General features: G+C 34.2%; 2 protein-coding genes across 3 annotated transcripts; one reads left to right on the top strand and one right to left on the bottom strand.

The window, feature by feature from the left end:
• Window positions 1-84: 84 nt before the first annotated feature.
• Window positions 85-3,940, bottom strand: LOC128165725 (uncharacterized). Its single transcript, XM_052830526.1, has 4 exons — window positions 3,635-3,940; window positions 3,401-3,474; window positions 3,160-3,291; window positions 85-3,061 (listed from the first exon to the last, which is right to left on the bottom strand). Exons 1-4 carry the CDS (start codon window positions 3,735-3,737, stop codon window positions 2,747-2,749), a joined length of 624 nt encoding a protein of 207 aa, XP_052686486.1. The 5' UTR covers window positions 3,738-3,940; the 3' UTR covers window positions 85-2,746.
• Window positions 3,941-7,860: 3,920 nt separating this feature from the next.
• On the top strand, window positions 7,861-14,984 carry LOC128168003 (uncharacterized). Of its 2 annotated transcripts, none has more exons than XM_052834044.1 (6): window positions 7,861-8,197; window positions 10,231-10,470; window positions 10,781-10,882; window positions 13,002-13,097; window positions 13,406-13,903; window positions 14,068-14,984. In XM_052834044.1, the coding sequence occupies exons 1-6, from the start codon at window positions 8,152-8,154 to the stop codon at window positions 14,646-14,648; spliced, it is 1,563 nt and encodes a 520-aa protein (XP_052690004.1). In that variant the 5' UTR covers window positions 7,861-8,151; the 3' UTR covers window positions 14,649-14,984. The 2 variants fall into 2 exon arrangements, with proteins under 2 accessions (XP_052690004.1, XP_052690003.1); XM_052834043.1 differs by having other exon boundaries at window positions 7,863-8,197; window positions 12,999-13,097.
• Window positions 14,985-15,206: the final 222 nt, after the last annotated feature.

The following is a 15,206-nucleotide window of genomic DNA, read 5'->3' as shown; positions in this document are numbered from 1 at the left end:
CATTAGAAATGCATTGATATTTACTGGTATTCTTACTAAAAGAATGCATACAACTTCAATAGTGTTGGATGTAAGAATTTGATGAAGCCGACGTCCATAGGGCAAGATTTATTACATAACCTTACATTTCATGAACAAATAATGTTACTTTATATCGATTGATGAAGTGGGGTAAAAGTTGCAAAATTAATGATAAAATGTCTTTGTACGGTAGTTTTATGATTAGCTTATAGCAATCACTTTTGATAAATTTATTTTCCAAATCCAACTACATGTATTATTTATTATAAGCAGAAAATACTTTTATGGGTAAAAATTGAACATGGGCATTTCAACTTTTCTACCTGAAGTATTTTTTTCCTGTGAATTGAACATGCCATTGCAGCTAATTTCATTAATCCATTTATACTTTGTTTTATTCAACATTAGTCCCACCTGTTGGATTTTAACAAATTTGACATTTAATATGGTTTCTCAGTTTAGATTAATATCTTATCTGCAGATTAAAGTTTGATATTGTTTATGTCATTTACAATTTACAAATATTTAGTGAGTGATTAAAAGATGAAGGTGCAGGTCTGTGCATTTTTTGGTTGTTCATGTGATATTACACACATTTTCTTCCAGTGTTATTACATGAGTAGTTATGTTGAACATGTATTTTTGTTACCTGTTCATGTTATTGAGAGAGAGAGAGAAAAAAATATTTATGTTGTTCATTTTTTTCGTAAAATTTATTCACTGAAGTTGTTTTAAAGAAATTTGTATCGCTGTAAGTTTGAGAAAAAAAAAGAAAAGGTAGTAGCAAAATTTTTTATTTATAGAATATAAAGAATTTCCGATGAAAGTTTATTTTATACAAGTACCTTCAAAGATATATGTACATGTAAATAAGGTGTATAGAGTTTAAAAATTATCAGAAAATATGATAATTTGTGTGCCAATGTGATATTTGATTTAAACTATTTATTTGTTCATGTACCTCAAACCTATGATTTTGATTTGATGAACTTGTATTTATATTGATAAATGTGATTTGACATGTGTAGAAGCAGAAAATATGTTTGCTGTTATTGTTGGTATGAACTTTCTTTAGTTTAGCATTGTGAGTTTTTTTATTTCTAAATTCAATCATTCCCAGAAATATTTAATCTCATTGCAATCCATATTCCATGATCATTTGTTCAGAAATTATTTTTTTCCTAAATGTAACCAAAGGAATTTTCCCTACAAAATAAGCTGCTGCTTCAATTATAACGAATTGTATTCAACCATTCAGTATTTAATTACATGTATTACACTTACACCATTTGGTGTGAATTTTCTCTTTCTGTATAAGTGAGTTCTCATGAAATTGAATAGCATTAGATATATACAATGTATTACATTTGAAATTAATCTTATGTTTGATTGACAGAAGTGTTCATTTCAATGCATTATTGTTAACTCTAGTCATAATTTGCCAGTAGTTCAGCCCTCTTAAATAATGACCTTGTCTAAATCATTCATTCAATGTAAAGGATTTTGCATGTACATGTATATGAATATAATTATGATTTTTTTTAAAATTGTCATGCTCCATATAAAAGTAGCTGTTTGAAGTGTATGTATGTTTTTCCTTCATTGATTTCAAACATGACTTAGTTTTTTAAGGTCACGGTCAATATAGATGAAAAATGAAAACCTGACTTAATTACGTCAAGACAAACCACTATTTACTCAGCTTACTGAGTCTTTGGCCTTATGTAAAGGTCTTTGATTGTCATTTTAGTCTTAGCTTCCATATGCTTGTAATAGAAACATTTTTAAAAGTGACGCTTATTCACGAGTTCTGTTTGATACCTGTCCCTTCCTTTTCTGAGTACAACAAGGTTTAATGTCAAAGCCTTTTGAAAAAAAAATAATTATAAAAATAAACGAGAGGCTAGTAAAGTGGAATCACATCAAGAAGGTCATATCATGAGGTCAAGGTTGTCCATCTTGGAACCTTTCACTTACAATGGTAGATATTGTCCATTATAAGTACGTATCCATCAAAGGCGGGGATCAACTTCTTTAGATAAGTAAATTGTGTCACACCCCTTCCTACCCTCAAAACGATTATATTTATAGTAGTCTTGTTTAGATTAAAGGTTTTGTGCTTTGCAAATTTGATTTCATTGTAAGGGATAAGCTATTAAATAATTTGTTTGACTTTTGTTTTTAAATTACTAGTAGTATTTTTATGATTATAGATTTTTTTGCAGTTCCCAACACAAGGTACACGTATGAGATAATGTGCAGCTTAGTAATATATGCATCTTAGCATACAATTATTTTCTTTTGCTCAGTGATCCTGTTATCCTTTGTAATACAACCAACAGTGTTTATTCAATAAACGACGATAAAAAAAGATATAAATCTTATCTTGTTGTTTTAAAGGGAAGACAAGTGGATTTGTTGTTTAAAGTCTGTTTCAGAGTATTTCTTTTATAATGATACGCACCAGCAGTGAGCTTTTCAACGCTGTCGATATTTTAAAAGCACAATGTCCTTCACTATATTTATCGCAAATGACTATATATCTATGATAAACTGTTATCGTTGCCTTTTATTTCTTATTCAAAATTGCCAATGATGTACATGTACTATAGCCCTTCAAAGCGATATTACTATGTGAAAAAATACCGCTTAATTGATAGTACAACTATTTTACGGATTATTTATTCAATAAACCTTAAAAAATATGGTATGATGGACATCTGATTTAATCAATTTCTGTTTCTTTATCTTCTTCTTCATCTTCCTCTTCGACAGCTGCTCTAAGATTTTCAACTGAATCTGCCGTCATATTTTCGCTGGCTAAGTCTTCATCCAAGTGATGTTGTTCCGTAGATCCCTGAAAATGTACACTTTCGGTAGAGGAGGCGGGGCTTGTACTCTCTACAGACTCGTGGGTCAGTTGATTGACAACTGGAGCCTCCTGATGGTAGAACAGTCGCTGGAACGCGTCTAAGAACTGTGGTCCGTCACAGAGCAACACAGCTGCTAACATGCCGATGTTCACCGAAATTGCGTATAACTGTGCATGAAGGAATATAAATAATATACTTTCCGTTGACGAATATATCAGACAGTGTCCATATAAGGTTTTATTTTGAATTCAATAAGCATATTTACCTCATAAGACCTGTATCCAAACAGCCGGGTCACCAAGAGAGCGGCCCAGCCGGCCAGAAGCGGAGCCAAGATAAAGACCAAACCTATGGTCACTTCTCGGAGAGTTGTTAACTCTGATCGCATTATTTGTACCTACAAAAACCCGAATGCAATATCATAATTTTCATAAAATATTTCCTTGATCGAGTTTTTTTATAGACTTTTTAGACTTGTAAAGTAGATATACAATTTTTTCCAATACCTGATTCTGCAAGTCTCTGTGACTGATTTCATAATGTCTCTGCAGCTGCTCTCCATGGTCTATCACCAAGTAATCTATGAAAGCACTTTACAATTACAAAAGAGCAAAAAGCACTTTGGAAAACATAATTTTTAAATGCACGACGGCAAAACTTGAAGCTTTATTTTAATAGCTATTCCTTTTAGGAGAGGGTCATTGTGTCATTAGAAAATGATAATTAAAAAAACCTCTCACCTTTCCCATAGTTGGAGAACGAAGTATTGGTCGATACATCACCGCTATTAATTTTTTCTTGATAAGCTGAATCATTATTATCGTTGCTTGTGTGTTCCTCCATTGTTTACGTTCAAACAAAATACGGATGTGCTTGTGACGTTACATATATGACGTCAAATGCCGGGAAACGTCGCACCGAGTTTTACGCTATTCGAATATTTGCGGAAAGGTGCTGTCAAACGATGCAATATTTAATCCGTTAATAAATCGACTTGCTCGTCAGTCGAGTGGAGTCACACGATACTATTTTACAATTAATTTTTGATTAATAAAACCTATGTACATGTAATAGCGAGCGCAGCTCGCCGGCGCGCAGCGCCGGCTAGCGAAGCGAGCTCTAAGAACCAGTGTGCGCGGGAAAAAGAACGAGCTTAACCTACAGTTCATCAAACAAAATTTTTTGTCTACGTCCCATAATGCGTTCTAATGTTTTTACCCGTGGTGCTATGCCAAAAATGGCCGACTTTTAACTCGTAATTTACGGTGACTTAAAGTTTGAAGACACGTTTTGAGTACCGCATATGCTTTTGCGAGACTCAAAAGATTTGTTACATGCTTCCATACCTTCGTATTGAGTCGAGAAACGTAAACAAAGACGAACAAAGTCATGGATGACGTCACAGTGCACTCGCGCTATATTTCCCGCGATAAATTTAGAGGTGGATCAAACATCTGTAATGAGTGTACTAGCTATTTCAGAGATCTCTGCTCGTCGGAGATTTACGGAGACAGCCGAGCGTCTGGTTGAACGAGACTAGATCAAACATCTGTAATGAGTGTACTTCAGTATAGTCTGCGATACCTGCCTCATTGACATATGATTTGTTTTTAATCTTTTTTTAATATAGAGATTTTATATATATATATATACTAGCAAGAGCCATACTTTACTGTCATAGCGATCCATTTTTAAACTAATTGTGCATGCATGTACAGTAGGCATGTAAGTATATGTCCGTCTACCAAATAAACAATAGGACATTTTGAACTAAATAAAAGGGAATAAAATGAAAAAATAAACAGGTAAAAAAATTATGTAGATATTGCATATAGTCAGACCATTAAATTTAAAAGTGGGAAATTACACACCTACAAACAGGTACCGGGCTCTCTCTCTCTCTCTCTCTCTCTCTCTCTCTCTCTCTCTCTCTCTCTCTCTCTCTCTCTCTCTCTCTCTGGGTAGGGGGTTGCGCTGTATGTATCATAACCATTAAAATTAGTACCTTTGGCATACTTATTGTAGAGCAATACTCTCTCAAAAATTCTTTGACGTTCTTTGATACCTAAATAAAACTATAAGTTGATAATGATGCAAGGTACAGTAAGTGTAATTCTTGCTGCGCTCGCCAGAACGGTAGCACCGTAAAACATATTACTATTATTGTACGGTGAAAAAGTCATTGTGACGTCACGATTCTCACCAGGATTAGTTTGAAAATCGGACGGACTTCAGATTTTCAATTGACTTTCAGACTTTCGACTTAGGTGGTACGATTTTATTCGAAAGCAAATGGAGAGGGAAAATCGGATTCAGAATCGCATCGTATGATCGCACCTTTACGAAGAAAAATAATTTTAAGAAAATATGTAATGCGTTTTAAATAGTAACATTAAATGCCCCATCTCGGATTGCCTTGTTTTATAATATCTAATTTTATAAATACTATTTTTTTTTATATTTGATACAGTAATGACGACTGAAACATGATTTCAAGGACTTTTTATCCACAACAAATGTTAATATTATTTTGCCCCTCTTGTTATTAGTACGATTAAATTGTTTATCTCGAATCAATCATTAAATAAATAGATGAACTTATTGACAGACATATGAACGTTATATGCAATGTAACTACATGTACATTGTATTTTCAACGGGGTCCAACCTTTCTTGTAAATTTGAAACATACACTGTAGATATAGGCCTGTTTGTGCAGCCTCATAACAGAATTTATTAACTTAAAGGCAGTTTGCAATCAGCAGTAAACAGTGACAATAAGCATCGGCTACCATCAGTCTTCGTCTTGTGACTGCATTTTCAACCACAACAGTTTTGCGTAATATATTTTATAACCAATATTTTGAAGGTAATTGCTATTAACACTGATGTATAGGGCGTAAAACAGTCAATAGCATGGACTCAAACATTTCTCTACTTTATTGAGACTGTGGGAAAATAACACGAACTAATTTGTTTAAAAGATTATTTCTGTCGAACTGTTTTGCAATTTTTACTAATGCATGATTCAGAATAGCCGGACACGAAACGCACTACTCTATATCAATGTCAAAGATCGAAACTCTTTGTAATCTGGAGCTGTTTTCTGACGTTATATCCTTTCTGCTGATACCATCTACAACACATATTATGAGACCAAGACGTAAAAAAGTGAATCTGAATACCCCATATGAATGTACTTGTACATGAAGTAGTCGGAGCTACATGTATGTGCATGGGTTCAAGCTTTAAATACCTTGGTTGAATGACATATACACATCTTAACAATAAATAGACATAAGAATAGTTATATAACCTACAATTGTTAAAAATTATTTTAGAAAAAAATGACACATGTACTCTAAAAAAGGAAGGTAATGGCTAGTCTCACAGTAAAATAATGATATTTTTAATCTTGTACCTTGATATGAAATCTTCCAAATATTTACAACCGGCTTGTTAACCGTTTTTCAGTACTTTCAGTTCTTTGATTCAATATAAAATTGCTGTTCATATGAAATGATAACTGATATTAACTTCTGAAATAAAATTTTCATTCTACTGTCAGATAAATATCCTGACTTTGCAGAGTTATTTTACATCGATTAGCTAGAAAAATGTGTTAACGGCCGGTGTTTGTTAGAAATACAAGTATATGTCGATATTACAGATATTATAACAAAGTTATATCAATATCAATTGTTCCAATCATTACATACCCAACGGGCACTGGGAGTTCTTGTAAGTATATTGTATGCGCATGTTTATACATGCACATACAATATACATGCATTTACAATAACTTCCAGTTCCCGTGATATATCCAAATCGAGGGAAGGGTGGGGTGTTGTCGTTTTCGTAAAGAGAAACCTTTTTTGTTCTGGTACATTTGAAAACGAATAACATATATCTTCTTCAGCAAGAAAATCTGGCAGTAAAGACATAATAATCTGTCCTTGTTCGTCTTAATATAAGATTTATGTCCCAAGAAGGAATGGGAATCAATTCTATGTCCCAAATAATTTGCTAGTCCGACCTCCCTTCCATTCAGAATCAAAAGGCCATCTTCTTTATTTTTTTAAAATTTACACAGTTTAGTAGCAGGAGACAAAGTTCTTAGTCTTAATTATAAAAGGTTGTAATCGGGCAAATCAACGTAAAACATCAGCCATGCCGAGATAAGTAAAGGATATGAAAGAATTAAAATTTTGAAAATTAAGTTTTGAAGTACATGTAGATCCATTTAAACCGCGTAGAGCAAGTTCAAGTGCAAAGACAAATCGAACTCGGTAGTAGAGTCAATTTTCAACGTGTTGAGGTAATAAGGAAAGGCTTTTTTCAAATTGTTGAAAACTGCCCCCGGTTATATTTTCAGTGCTGAAAAAGCACTCCAGATCACTATTCAATAAACTCTGGGTTAATTTTTAACCTTGATCAATATTCTTCATTATACCGAAAGTGAGTTGAGGTAATTACAGTGTCACCAAGTTAATAAGAGCCAATCAAACAGTCCTTGGTCCTACTATTATGAAGGCAATGGACTTTGTGTAGTTTATGTGATAAAAGATCTTGACGCACACCTGGTTTTTTCATTGTTGGTCATTCAGTCATGAATCATAAACAGTAATAGCTGTGCTTTCGTTAATACTAATATTAAATCAGATAAATTCGTATTGAACAAAAAAGTTACATCATACGAAAAGTCAGCGTTCTTGTTAAATATCTGTAGAACTTTGGGCTCAAAGTTATTATAAAGAGGTATGAAACAATATAATTATGTAACACCAAATAACAATTTTCAATTGTCAAACAGAACATGACAATTGTTTTATTATTTATAGCTAGACACTGATTAGAATGGAAAAAGGCAGGACTTTTGCAAGCAGTTTGAAAGACCTTTTTTGAGAAATGTACTATTAGCATGGAACTTAATCCGTAAGCATGTTGACCCCTTTACACGTTTGACTTTTAAATGATGACTATCCGTTGTGGGTCGTAAAAGTCGTTTCATTTTCAATTAGGCAATCAAGGGGAACACAGCAAAGATTCCTGTTAAATGTCCTGTATGTAATCATAAGACCAAACAAATTGTGTTTGTTCTGACGAAAGGCAGCTAGCGCCGTTTTTATGTTTTAACTTGACTTTGGATTGGTATGTTTTGCTTTGAAGAGCTAGCTATAAAAATCGACGCTTCGATCAGCTTTGCCTTGTTTAAATAGAAAGATAAGACGTTCGATTTGCATGTATTCCCTGTGCTATGCCTTGTGAAATGGCAGGAAGAGTCATCAAGGTGGAAGTTGACGGTAAGTTTTTAATTAGTGAATTAATTAACGCAAATATTGACTCAGAATAAAAAAAATCTGTCTCTAAGCATTAGTTGTCTTCCAACACATATCGCAACTGAAACTATTGGTAAATGTTGTCAATACTAGTATACATGTAATTTGAAAATAAGTTGTTAGACCTTTGTTTCTTTAAGGGAACAATATTTGTAGAGTTAAAATCAATTGAGCTTGTTTTGTCAATGTATGCTTTTCTTTCCTTCAATGAACTCTATTTGACATTTCTTTTAACATAATAGTCCTAATTTGGACAATTACTGATCCAATGCATCTCCCTGATGTCCTGCTGTAAACATCGCATTTTATCACATACTAATATGTTCATTTCTATCAAAATCCAAAGCATGCAATTAATAATAATTCTAATTATTTTATTTTCTCAAAAAAATAAATAAAGAGTATTTCCTCCCTTCCCTTAAAACTTAACTTGTTGACAGTGCAAAAAGTTAGCCGTACACTTACTAATCCATCCGCAAGAGGATTACCGCCGAATCCCATTAGATTATCTAGGGATTGTTACATACACTTCTCATACATAATATAAAGCTTAATTGATTATTGTTGGGTTTTTTTAACTTTAACATTTGTACATTCTTAAAATGTTGTGGATTTTTCTCCCCAATAAACCTTTCTTCAAATTAAGAGTGTCATTATTAAATCTCTGTGTGGGAATTTAAAAATCCATTATTAGATCCATGCATGCCTTGCTTTCTTACACTAACACCCGAGAGATACTTATCCTACCAGCCTTTGCAATCCATTTTTCCTAATATCTCTATATTACCATGTTTTTTAAACCCCGGTCTGATGCACTCTTTCATTAACACGGGAAACATGATAAATGTGTATTGAAATAGAGTATTAGCGGATATATTCATTGATAACATTAGGAGAGATTTGCATACTGTCAGAAGGGATTTCTATTAAAGACAACCACTGAAATAAAACCCAGATTGAAAAATATAAAAGCAGACTTCACAATCACACGGTATATACACTCCTCGCGCAAAATTTAATTTCATCTAATTTCAAAAGGTGCGAAACATTTAACTTCCTACCCATTCCAATGTTATTATATTTGCCCGTATATCTGGAGTGCAATAAATCATTAATATTACGACACGTGCCTCTACCTTTCTTCTGATCTTGTAAGTGCCCTGTTTACCGAATGAAATGAATTCCCTGATAAGTCCCGAGAGAGCAATCCAACATACTTCTTTGCCGTCTATATGCACACATGTACCTACTGGAAAAACCTGGCTCTAAAGACCTTATAACCACTGGTTGCATTTACCATTCTATTAATGCAAACATATTAAAGTAGTAAGCAAACACTGTTTTTTCAATGAACACGACAATTTGGACTGCAAATGTTCTTCATGGCGATTGCGGGTTCATTGGGGAACCTTTGTTTCTGCCATAATAGAATAAAGTAGCAGGCAGGGATCCAGAATTTTTTTCAGAGGAAGGAGGGGCACCCATCCTCACAACCCATCCCCCCCAAAAAAAACCAACATATCCCCCCCCCCCATATTTCAAAATATTCCGTATTGGGGATATTGGGGGAGGATGATGGCGAGAGTTATAAGGTGTGATATACTGTATACAGTGTTATTTTCGCCCCATGTAATTTTCGCCACTTTACATTTGCAAGTTTTTTCGCCCCGTCATGAATTCCCCAAGATGCACTTGTGTTAACAGAGATATTTTTTGCAACATAGAAATAGTCCAGTCTTGAATTCGTCGGCTGACAACGAGGTCGAAACGGGCGAAAATAAAACGGGGGCGAACAGTTCCCTGTATACAGTACCACCAATACAAACTAAAAAAGGCGATATCACCAATTTTTTAAAAATGTAATCAACAGATTAAGTATTGATAACTTAAAAAGTTGTTGTTTTGCTTTTGTATTATGTTTAATTGTTTTTATTTTGTACATGTGCTATATCTTAATTAGTACAATTCATTTTATCCTTTCTATAACAACATTTCAGATATTCGTGAAATTTTGCGCAGAGTTTCACCGTACATTGTTCGTCAGTGGAAAGAAGTTTGCCGTGAACTTGGTGTACCGGAAACGGAGTTACTCGAAATTGAGACGACCAGTTACAGTAAAAAGATATCGACCTTGGCGTATCGTGGTTTGTGTCTCTGGTTTGAACAAATGGGCAAGCTGGCGACAAAGGAAAAACTCATCTCTGTACTTAAGAAAAATGGTCTACGAAGAGCCGAAGGTAAATGAATATTTTATCTTCAGATTACATCTTAATAACCAAATATTAATTAATTACCAATGAACAGCAGACTCAACAAGAAAGAACTGTTTAATTTAACAATTGATATATGTGATTTGTTTGAGTAAAAGTTACGAATCCTCAAAAACGGAATATTTGATCAAATACGAGATCAACAAAACGGCAAAGCGCGATCTTTTATTTTTAAATATGAGGTTACATTTAAATTAAAAAAAACTGAAATATTCTACATTTATTGTAGTACATTTTGTACAATATTTGAGCATGTTCGTCGGGTTCTATCTTTCAGAGGAGGTGGAGAACCTCACGATCAAACAGCTGACTGTCCGCCCGCTGTCGTCATCGAAGATCTCCACAAGGGTCCGGTCTGCTAAGAGAAGGAAATCGTCGGGTAAATATGTTTGTCCGTTATCATTATGAATTATTTCATTTCACTTGTCATACAATACATTGTATATATTTACATCTACCAAGCATAATTTCCTCTATTTCTTACGGAAACTTATAGCTAATTCATAGCTCTTTAGAAACAGCCAGAGTGAAATCTACACGCCCTGTTTATCGATTGGTCTGAACCCACAGCGACCTTAGTAAAATCCCGGACTGCACGAAATAATCATGACGATGCCAGACTCAAAGTCTCACAGGAGACGATTTGGCTGTTTCTTTTAGCTAAAGTACTTTTGTACATTAACAGTAATTTAGTGAATTTTACTAACTTTTCATAATCAGTTTATTAATTAGTTAAAGAAAGATGTTAATATAAACAATAAAATGTTTTCTTTGATGATTCATGCGGGTTATGAAGGTAGCGATCATTGCAGGAAAAATTTACATAACCCGCTAACGCGGATTATGTATTTTTTCTGCAATGTCGCTACCTTCATATCCCGAATGAATCGCCAAAGAAAGCATTTTATTGTTTAAATGAACACCAGATTCATCCCTTCACAAGAGAAGTTTCTTTATGATATATTTTGGTATTTCTTCTCTATCAAAACTTTTTGCATGAACTTAAAATACTAGCATTTGGTAGGGTTACTTTCTACAAGGGTCGGGATGTTTCTTTAGCGTCATTTCTTAATGCGAAATCTACACACAATACAACATGAAATAGAAATAAGCGAGATACTCTGTAGTAAAATAAGAAGATCGAACCTTTTTATGTGATCACAGGAATGATAGAGAATGATATTTATATTCATAAATTGCTCTTAACATGGGTATTCTGCTGGAGTGAATTTTTTTTTACCAAAGATTTTGCCATTATATATTTTTTATAAATTTTAAATGGGAGTACAGACACTTTATGACCCTGGACAGGAAACAATACGTCTTTCCCAATTTTTAAAATTCGATATTCCGAAATGACAGCTTTTGTTAATGAACTTGTTATGTAAAAGTCTCATCAGAATCGGGAAATGAACCCCGATCGACTACGCTCTCTCCCCCTTAATTTTCCTTTAAGATCCGTGCCAACGAAAGAAAAAAATGCTTTAACAATGTAAAACGGGTATGCTTGACTTGATAAGTTGTCACTTACATGTACTTTGTTACTTTGTGAACACAAAATTCGTTTAAAGGTTTCATGTTATTATTTACTAAATTGACAATGACAACCTTCCAGCCATTGTCATCAAAACTATACCACGTATAGCTGCAAAGATGTTACCACGTTAACGAATATGTCTCAAACGGTTAAAGTTCACATAAATTGAATAGAGTTTGTTCTTCAGAAAACTCGCTTTCTCAACATGATAAGACATCTTTTCCTTTCTCTTCCAAATACCACATAAACCCGCTGTCAAACTTTACAAGAGGCTTCTGTAAAAATGACCCTTTGAAAAATCGATACATGTTCTATTAGCAGTCAATTCAAGGGAACTTTTAAACAAACTTTGTTAAAGTAATTCTAAAATTGACAAACATTATTCTGCTTTCAATAAGTGATTTAATAAAGCACATTTAACTGACCCGACTAGAGGTATTATTGCATTACGGCTAACGGCTCTCAGACATAATATCAATTTCCAATTGGCAACTCGATACAGCACAGTGCACTGCAATGTCGAATGTGAAATTGCCACCCATAAGCGAACAGGGTAAGTTAATTAATCCAATTTTGAGATTTGTTATCTCTGAAATGCATACCCGCGCGTCCACCTCTTAGGTAGTACATTTTAATTAACCACTTATAATAATTAGTCCTGATTCTTATTTCATAGCTACAGACTGCATCAAAACAATATGTCGCCATGTTTTCGTTTCATGTACATATCCCGATAGTATAACTCCATGTTTCGGAATATTTCGCAAAAATCGATGCGCGATCGAGCTGATTTATTAACGTTTTAGAGTCTTCACAAACATCCAAGACACTTTCGGATATTTTTTTCCCCATATGATGTACCCAGAGAATGTGTTTGGCGTCTCTAAGTAGCTGTGGGCTTAAATATAGACAAAGAAAACAGAGGGCTTGTGTTTACATATCAAAAAATATATTCTAGCAGGTAACCCTCCTTCTTTGCAAAGACTAAGAAGCGGCAGTGCCAAATGTACCAGAATCCGGTCGGCGAAACTTAAGTACACAAAGGAAGAAAAACCAAGTAATTATGTGATTCTATACAAATAAATGACATAAATGTTTTTTTTATATTAAAGTAAGGTTTCTATCACATGCACTTGACCAATGAACCTTCAGATGCATTTTAAACTTGTCCCATATTTTGTATGTGTAATCGATACGGTATGTTTTGTTACTAATTTTAAAAATGAGTTCCAAGCCTATAATTATTGTTGGTATACGTTTTAATAGATGTGGAAAATATATCTATAGGTCTGGTAGTCGAGTTCTTGTTACTGATGATAGCATGCATACACATGGGTCTGTAACTATGATCCCTTTTTCCCATAGGTGACCTATCACTTCGTTTAAGAGTGTCCCAAATAGCTTCCCAGGAGGATGTAAATGGACATTGGCGGGAAAAGTGTCGAGACCTTTGTGAATCGTTTTATACATATGTCGCAGACAATTGTGAAGATCACGTCATTGGTTTGGAGCATGCGCTTGACATGTCAGACGTCGTTGTCAATGACGTCAGAAGAGATACCGTGATTATTGCGAGTGTTCAGTGTGGAAATCTGGGAGCGCTGGAATCGATCAACCAGATGTACATATCCAAACGACTTACTTCCCTTTGTCAAGCAGTATTCATAAATGAACAAGTTTTGAAAAGTCTGGGAATTAAAAGTTTGACATTAGATTTAAGTATCGACCCAGATGATTTAGAGGAATGTAGGGACTATTTGTTATCAAGGAAGTTCAAGGAAAGCACGATATTTCATCCTACGGATGCGTTAGCTGCTCCGCGCAACGAAGAGCCAAGCATAGAGCGGATACCGCAATTGTCAGGTATGTTCCTTTACATTTACCATTAATATGCGTACACAAACCTAGTATTTAGAATGCATACAGGTTAATAATTAGGAAAATCTGATTTTGTATTCAGTAGAAAATTGATACAGCGGTAAACATTCATCAAATTGTAACTTTTCTTGGATTTCTTTTTTTTCTAGAGAAACAGAAAAGAAGAACCAAAGATATGTCTGGATGTCAATCGCGCTTTATATTGAAACTGGAAAAATTGAAACGACGGTACACTGCTTTTGAAGAACATACCAACGAGTTTTTGAGAACACTGCAAATTGTGCTTCCGAAAGGCCAAGAGAGTATTTCTAACCTTGCTGGCCTAATTCGTCTTCATTCCTACTTATTGTCTTCATCAGGTGTCGGGTCAGGGGTTCGAACCGATCTAGTTCGCGAATATCTTGCCATAGTCAACAACATCCGGTTATATTTGGAGAACTTCCGGGAGGAATGTGAAGAGATGCTCAGTGACAGTGAAAGTGATGACGGTGATTCAGATTATTCCGAAAAAATTGTCAAGTGTTTGATCGAAAATGTGGAAGACATGTTACAGGTGGACCACATATTTGAAGAAGACACCACAGTGTTGGACCGGAAATTGAGTTCTTATGAGCAGACATTTTGTGGAATGTTGTGTTACATTCCCCTTTTGTGTGAAAAATTATCCACGGTTCTTTACACGTTGCCAACAAATACAAATGTTCAGCCAAAACCAAGTACATGTACTTAATGAAGATAAAATAATTGCTAGAAAATGTTTAGGACTGGTGTATGTATTCAATCGTCATTTTAACATTTTCTTAATTTGGAGAAGAATGGAACTTAGTTTTTCATACTTAAAAGTAAAATATTATCACGTCTACGTCAATTTGTTATAAGCTCCCTTAAGTGTGAAAAGGTTCACACACGAACTATCTCAATCTTCATTGCTACTTCCATTTAACCAAGTATGTGAAATCAATCTGTATCCGTTGAATAATGCCTCTACAATTTTTAATTCTCCCTCCCTTGGAAAAATCCACAAATAAAATGAACGTAAACTGCAAATAATACCTTAAAGTATTTCCATTGTTATTTTGTTGTGTTCGTCTGTTGTAGAGATTTTTGAGAGGTGGGACATCGCCTGGACTATAAACAAGAGATGTTTGTGAAACACTTATGCCCCCCCTCCCTTGGAAAAATCCACAAATAAAATGAACGTAAACTGCAAATAACTAGAATTTTTCTACGTCCAAGGGCCATAAATCTGTCGAAAATTGCTCGATTGTACTCAATATCGAACTTGACC

Source organism: Crassostrea angulata, chromosome 10, assembly GCF_025612915.1.
Source record: "Crassostrea angulata isolate pt1a10 chromosome 10, ASM2561291v2, whole genome shotgun sequence".
Classification (NCBI taxonomy): domain Eukaryota; kingdom Metazoa; phylum Mollusca; class Bivalvia; order Ostreida; family Ostreidae; genus Magallana; species Magallana angulata.
The sequence above is the reverse complement of the archived record's forward strand: the minus strand, read 5'-3'. Positions and strand labels throughout refer to the sequence as shown.

What these genes read in the sequence shown, in the direction of transcription:
- LOC128165725 (XM_052830526.1), bottom strand. Translation starts at nt 3,737, where the DNA reads ATGGAGGAACACACAAGCAACGATAATAATGATTCAGCTTATCAAGAA. An exon ending in GTTCTCCAACTATGGGAAAG is followed by an intron (nt 3,475 to 3,634) that starts GTGAGAGGTTTT and finishes GTGCTTTCATAG; the next exon opens with ATTACTTGGTGATAGACCAT. An exon ending in TTGGATACAGGTCTTATGAG is followed by an intron (nt 3,062 to 3,159) that starts GTAAATATGCTT and finishes CTTCATGCACAG; the next exon opens with TTATACGCAATTTCGGTGAA.
- LOC128168003 (XM_052834043.1), top strand. Translation starts at nt 8,152, where the DNA reads ATGCCTTGTGAAATGGCAGGAAGAGTCATCAAGGTGGAAGTTGACG. An exon ending in CATCAAGGTGGAAGTTGACG is followed by an intron (nt 8,198 to 10,230) that starts GTAAGTTTTTAA and finishes ACAACATTTCAG; the next exon opens with ATATTCGTGAAATTTTGCGC. An exon ending in GCGGATACCGCAATTGTCAG is followed by an intron (nt 13,904 to 14,067) that starts GTATGTTCCTTT and finishes TTTTTTTTCTAG; the next exon opens with AGAAACAGAAAAGAAGAACC.